The 6026-nt window shown below is 42.9% G+C and overlaps 1 protein-coding gene across 1 annotated transcript in view; it reads right to left on the bottom strand.

Annotated features, from left to right (window-relative positions):
* The window catches only part of LOC128644407 (DNA mismatch repair protein Mlh3-like), a 163113-nt gene that overhangs the window by 869 nt on the left and 156218 nt on the right, over positions 1-6026 (bottom strand). The window contains exon 11 of the mRNA XM_053697034.1: positions 1303-1454. Coding sequence (XP_053553009.1) covers positions 1303-1454 — 152 coding nt within the window. The remainder of the gene's footprint in view (positions 1-1302; positions 1455-6026) is intronic.

Here is a 6026-nt window from a genome sequence, read left to right as displayed (position 1 = left end):
ATAAGCAGCATTATGTGACATTATAAATAGTTTATAGGAAGCTGAACTGGTTATTATTTATTTGTAAAATATTTTACCAGGAAGGATACATTGAGATTTCTCTCGTTTTCAAGCATGTCCTGGGATCACAAAACATTGCATTGATACAATGGGGTACAATAAAATACAAAAACAATAATAATAATACACATTATATGCAAACATTTAACATAGAGCAGGTATGAAATATTTAACCATGACAGGAGCATTCTGTTTTGAGATTTGTAGAGAGGGATCTCTTAAAGGATTTTAGGCTTGGGGAAGTTTTTAAAGTGTGAGGGAGGTCGTTCCATAATTGTGGTGCGCTGTAGGAAAAGGAGGATCAAGCTGTTTTCTTTTTTTATTGAGGCAAGCTAAATAATGTGCGGTTATTGGATCGGAGGTTATAGGAGGTGGGAATAGCCGGGGAGAGCATTCTGCTCAGGTAGGGTGGGAGCTTCCCAGAAAGGCTCTTAAACACAAGGCAGGAAAGATGGAGGGTGCGTCTGGATTCCAGCGACAGCCAGTTTAGTTCTTTTAGCATGTCACAATGGTGGGTCCTGTAGTTACATTGTAGAACAAAGCGGCAGAACGAGTTATACAATGTATTTAGTTTATTAAGGTGAGTTTGCGGAGCAGGTGCAATTCCTGTGTTGCCAGTTTGGTTACATGGGACTAGGGCAGGTGGTAACTAGTGTGTGTCTGATGCCATCTGATCATTACTCTAGAAGGTATTGGAGTACTAACTGCTGGATCTGAGGTCAGTGCTAACAACAGCCCTTGGTATGCCCTATGACATATTTGTGTTACTAGCAGTCAGTGAAGTTTTAAAGGGACATTAAACACTAAATAAATGCTAGATAGAATGAAGCATTCAAAGAAAAGATTAACGTAATTTTTATTGTTTCATTAGCTGTATAAATATTGACAAAATAAGTAAAGTTTTAGTGTCTATAAAACAATGGCAGCTGCCATATTGTAACTTAGGTTACCTTCTCTGCTGTGGCCAATTAGGGACAGTTATAAATAGGTCACTAGAGTGTGCAGCCAATGACTGTGAGGAATATAACAGTGTTCTCATTAGCAGGAATTGAAAAGCTCACAATTTCAGCGTGGAATTACAGGAAAAGGGGACAAAATAAATAATGAAAGTATATTGCAGAGGTTATTTATATAAGATTTATAATTTTATATTACCATCTCAAAGTGTTTAATGTCCCTTTAAATAAACATTTTGCAAGCTCCTTGTGACTGTGTCCTGTATGTGCAGACAGTGAGTGGTACCTGCTCCCTCAGCTCCAGATGACACAGATCTGCCAGAGGTAGAACAGAGGGTCTCCCGTGTGCGCACTGGAACGGCAGCTGGCAGCCAGCCAAAGCTTGCACAAGGTGTTCGCATTCCTCCAGACTGAGGCTATCGTTAAATTTTACAGCACCTGAGAGTCACAAAAAGATCATAAAACCATTCAACCAGCAATCTCAATAGCACACATGCTGCTGTACCCGCACCAAGCCCATATATGCCCTAAAAGCTGTCATGTCTAGGAACACCACTGTGACCCAATAGCACCAGCTAATAGTTAAAGGGACAGTCTAGTCCAAAAAAACTTTCATGATTCAGATAGGGCATGTCATTTTAAACAATTTTCCAATTTACTTTTATCACCAATTTTGATTTGTACTCTTGGTATTCTTACTTGGAAGCTAAACCTTGATAGGCTGATATGCTAATTTCTTAGACCTTGAAGCCGCCTCTTATCTCAGGGCATTGACAGTTTATCACCACTAGAGGGCGTTAGTTCATGTGTGTTATATAGATAACATGGAGCTCATGCACGTGGAGTTAACAGGGAGCCAACACTGGTTGGCTAACATGCAGGTCTGTCAAAAGAACTGAGATAAGGGGCAGTCTACAGAGGCTTAGATACAAGGTAATCACAGAGGTAAAATGTGTATTAATATAACTGAGATAAGGAGCAGTCTGCAGAGGCTTAGATACAAGGTAATCACAGAGGTAAAACGTGTATTAATATAACTGAGATAAGGGGCAGTCTGCAGAGGCTTAGATACAGGGTAATCACAGAGGTAAAAAGTATATTAATATAACTGAGATAAAGAGCAGTCTGTAGAGGCTTAGATACAAGGTAATCACAGAGGTAAAAAGTATATTAATATAACTGAGATAAGGAGCAGTCTGCAGAGGGTTAGATACAAGGTAATCACAGAGGTAAAAAGTATATTAATATAACTGAGATATGGAGCAGTCTGCAGAGGCTTCGATAGAAGGTAATCACAGAGGTAAAAAGTATATTAATATAACTGAGATAAGGAGCAGTCTGCAGAGGCTTAGATACAAGATAATCACAGAGGTAAAAAGAATATTAATATAACTGAGATAAGGGGGCAGTCTGCAGAGGCTTAGATACAAGGTAATCACAGAGGTAAAAAGTATATTAATATAACTGAGATAAGGAGCAGTCTGCAGAGGCTTCGATAGAAGGTAATCACAGAGGTAAAAAGTATATTAATATAACTGAGATAAGGGGCAGTCTGCAGAGGCTTAGATACAAGGTAATCACAGAGGTAAAAAACTAAATTTATGCTTACCTGATAAATTTCTTTCTTTTGCGATGTACCAAGTCCACGGTTTCATCCTTACTTGTGGGATATTATCCTTCCTAACAGGAAGTGGCAAAGAGAGCACCCACAGCAGAGCTGTCTATATAGCTCCCACCTTATCTCCACCCCCCAGTCATTCGACCGAAGGCCAAGGAAGAAAAAGGAGAAACTATAAGGTGCAAAGGTGACTGAAGTTTTTAATAAAAAATATTATCTGTCTTGAATAGACAGGGCGGGCCGTGGACTCGGTACATCGCAAAAGAATGAAATTTATTAGGTAAGCATAAATTTTGTTTTCTTTTGCAAGATGTACAGAGTCCACGGTTTCATCCTTACTTGTGGTATACCAATACCAAAGCTTTAGGACACGGATGAAGGGAGGGACAAGACAGGAACCTAAACGGAAGGCACCACTGCTTGCAAAACCTTTCTCCCAAAAATAGCCTCCGAAGAAGCAAAAGTATCAAATTTGGAAAAGGTATGAAGCGAAGACCAAGTCGCGGCCTTACAAATTTGTTCAACAGAAGCATCATTTTTAAAAGCCCATGTGGAAGCCACCGCTCTAGCAGAGTGAGCTGTAATTCTTTCAGGAGGCTGCTGTCCAGCAGTCTCATAAGCCAAACAGATGATGCTTTTCAGCCAAAAGGAAAGAGAGGTAGCCGTAGCCTTTTGACCTCTACGCTTTCCAGAATAGCCAACAAACAAAGAAGATGTTTGACGGAGATCTTTGGTCGCTTGCAAATAAAACTTCAAAGCATGAACCACGTCCAAGTTGTGCAACACACATTCCTTCTTAGAAGAAGGATTAGTACACAGAGAAGGAACAACAATTTCCTGATTGATATTCCTGTTAGTAACCACCTTAGGGAGGAACCCAGGTTTGGTACGCAAAACAACCTTATCAGCATGGAAAACAAGATAAGGCGAGTCACATTGTAATGCAGATAGTTCAGAAACTCTTCGAGCTGAAGAGATAGCAACTAGAAACAGAACTTTCCAAGATAGAAGCTTAATATCTATGTAATGCATGGGTTCAAACGGAACCCCCTGAAGAACTTTAAGAACTAAATTTAGACTCCATGGCGGAGCAACAGGTTTAAACACAGGCTTGATTCTAACTAAAGCCTGACAGAAAGCCCGAACGTCTGGGACATCTGCCAGACGCTTGTGCAATAGAATAGACAAAGCAGATATCTGTCCTTTTAAGGAACTAGCTGACAATCCTTTCTCCAATCCCTCTTGGAGAAAGGACAAAATCCTGATCTTACTCCATGAGTAACCTTTGGATTCGCACCAAAAAAGATATTTACGCCATATCTTATGATAGATTTTCCTGGTGACAGGCTTTCGAGCCTGAATCAAGGTATCTATGACCGACTCAGAGAAACCCTGCTTTGATAAAATCAAGCGTTCAATCTCCAAGCAGTCAGTTGCAGAGAAATTAGATTTGGATGCTTGAACGGACCTTGAATCAAAAGGTCCTGTCTCAGTGGCAGAGTCCATGGTGGCAGAGATGACATGTCCACCAGGTCTGCATACCAAGTCCTGCGTGGCCACGCAGGTGCTTTCAAAATCACAGAAGCTCTCTCCTGTTTGATTCTGGCAATCAGACGCGGAAGGAGAGGGAATGGTGGAAACACATAAGCCAGGTTGAACGACCATAGTACTGCTAGAGCATCTATCAGTACTGCCTGAGGATCCCTTGACCTGGACCCGTAACAAGGAAGTTTGGCGTTCTGACGAGACGCCATCAGATCCAATTCTGGTGTGCCCCATAGCTGAACCAGTTGAGCAAACGCCTCCGGATGGAGTTCCCATTCCCCCGGATGAAAAGTCTGACGACTTAGAAAATCTGCCTCCCAGTTCTCTACTCCTGGGATATAGATTGCTGATAGATGGCAAGAGTGAGTCTTTGCCCATCGTATTATTCTGGAAACTTCTATCATCGCTAAGGAACTCCTTGTTCGCCCCTGATAATTGATATAAGCCACAGTCGTGATGTTGTCCGACTGAAATCTGATGAATCTGGCCGAAGCCAGCTGAGGCCACGCATGAAGAGCATTGAATATCGCTCTTAATTCCAGAATATTTATCGGTAGGAGGGCCTCCTCCTGAGTCCACAGACCCTGTGCTTTCAGGGAATTCCAGACTGCACCACAGCCCAGTAGGCTGGCGTCCGTCGTCAATATAACCCACGCTGGCCTGCGGAAACACATTCCCTGGGACAGGTGATCCTGTGACAACCACCAAAGAAGAGAATCTCTGGTCTCCTGATCCAGATTTATCTGAGGAGATAAATCTGCATAATCCACATTCCACTGTCTGAGCATGCATAGTTGCAGTGGTCTAAGATGTAAGCGAGCAAACGGAACTATGTCCATTGCCGCTACCATTAGTCCGATTACCTCCATACACTGAGCCACTGACGGCCGAGGAATGGAATGAAGAGCTTGGCAGGTGGCTAAAATCTTTGATTTCCTGACCTCTGTCAGAAATATTTTCATGTCCACCGAGTCTATCAGAGTCCCTAGGAATGAAACTCTTGTGAGAGGGGAAAGAGAACTCTTTTTCACGTTCACCTTCCACCCATGAGATCTTAGAAAGGCCAACACGAAGTCCGTGTGAGACTTGGCTAGTTGGAAAGTCGATGCTTGAATTAGGATGTCGTCTAGATTAGGCGCCACTGCTAAGCCCCGCGGCCTTAGGACCGCCAGAAGGGACCCTAGCACCTTTGTGAAAATTCTTGGAGCCGTGGCCAACCCGAAGGGAAGAGCCACAAACTGGTAATGCTTGTCCAGAAAGGCAAACCTGAGGAATTGGTGATGATCTGTGGATAGGAATGTGTAGATACGCATACTTTAAGTCTAGGTGGTCATATATTGACCCTCCTAGATTATTGGTAAAATAGTCCGAATGGTCTCCATCTTGAAAGATGTTCCCTCTTTTTTGGGAACCACAAACAGATTGGAGTAGAACCCCTGCCCCTGTTCTGTTTTCGGAACTGGGCAGATCACTCCCATGGTAAATAGATCTTCTACACAGCGTAAGAACGCCTCTTTTTGACTGGTTTACAGAAAATTGAGACAGATGGAATCTCCCCCTTGGAGGAGAATCTTTGAAATCTAGAAGATACCCCTGGGTTACGATTTCTACAGCCCAGGAGTCCTGAACGTTTCTTGCCCAAGCCTGAACAAAGAGAGAAAGTCTGCCCCCTACTAGATCCGCTCCCGGATCGGGGGCTACCCCTTCATGCTGTCTTGGTGGCAGCAGCAGGCTTCTTAGCCTGTTTACCTTTGTTCCAAGCCTGGTTAGGTCTCCAGACTGGCTTGGATTGAGCAAAGTTCCCCTCTTACCTTGCAGCAGGGAAGAGGAAGCGGGACCACCCTTGA

Source organism: Bombina bombina, chromosome 1 (genome assembly GCF_027579735.1).
Source record: "Bombina bombina isolate aBomBom1 chromosome 1, aBomBom1.pri, whole genome shotgun sequence".
In the NCBI taxonomy this organism is placed as follows: domain Eukaryota; kingdom Metazoa; phylum Chordata; class Amphibia; order Anura; family Bombinatoridae; genus Bombina; species Bombina bombina.
Note: the sequence above shows the minus strand (reverse complement) of the source record. Positions and strands in the feature narration are given on the sequence as shown.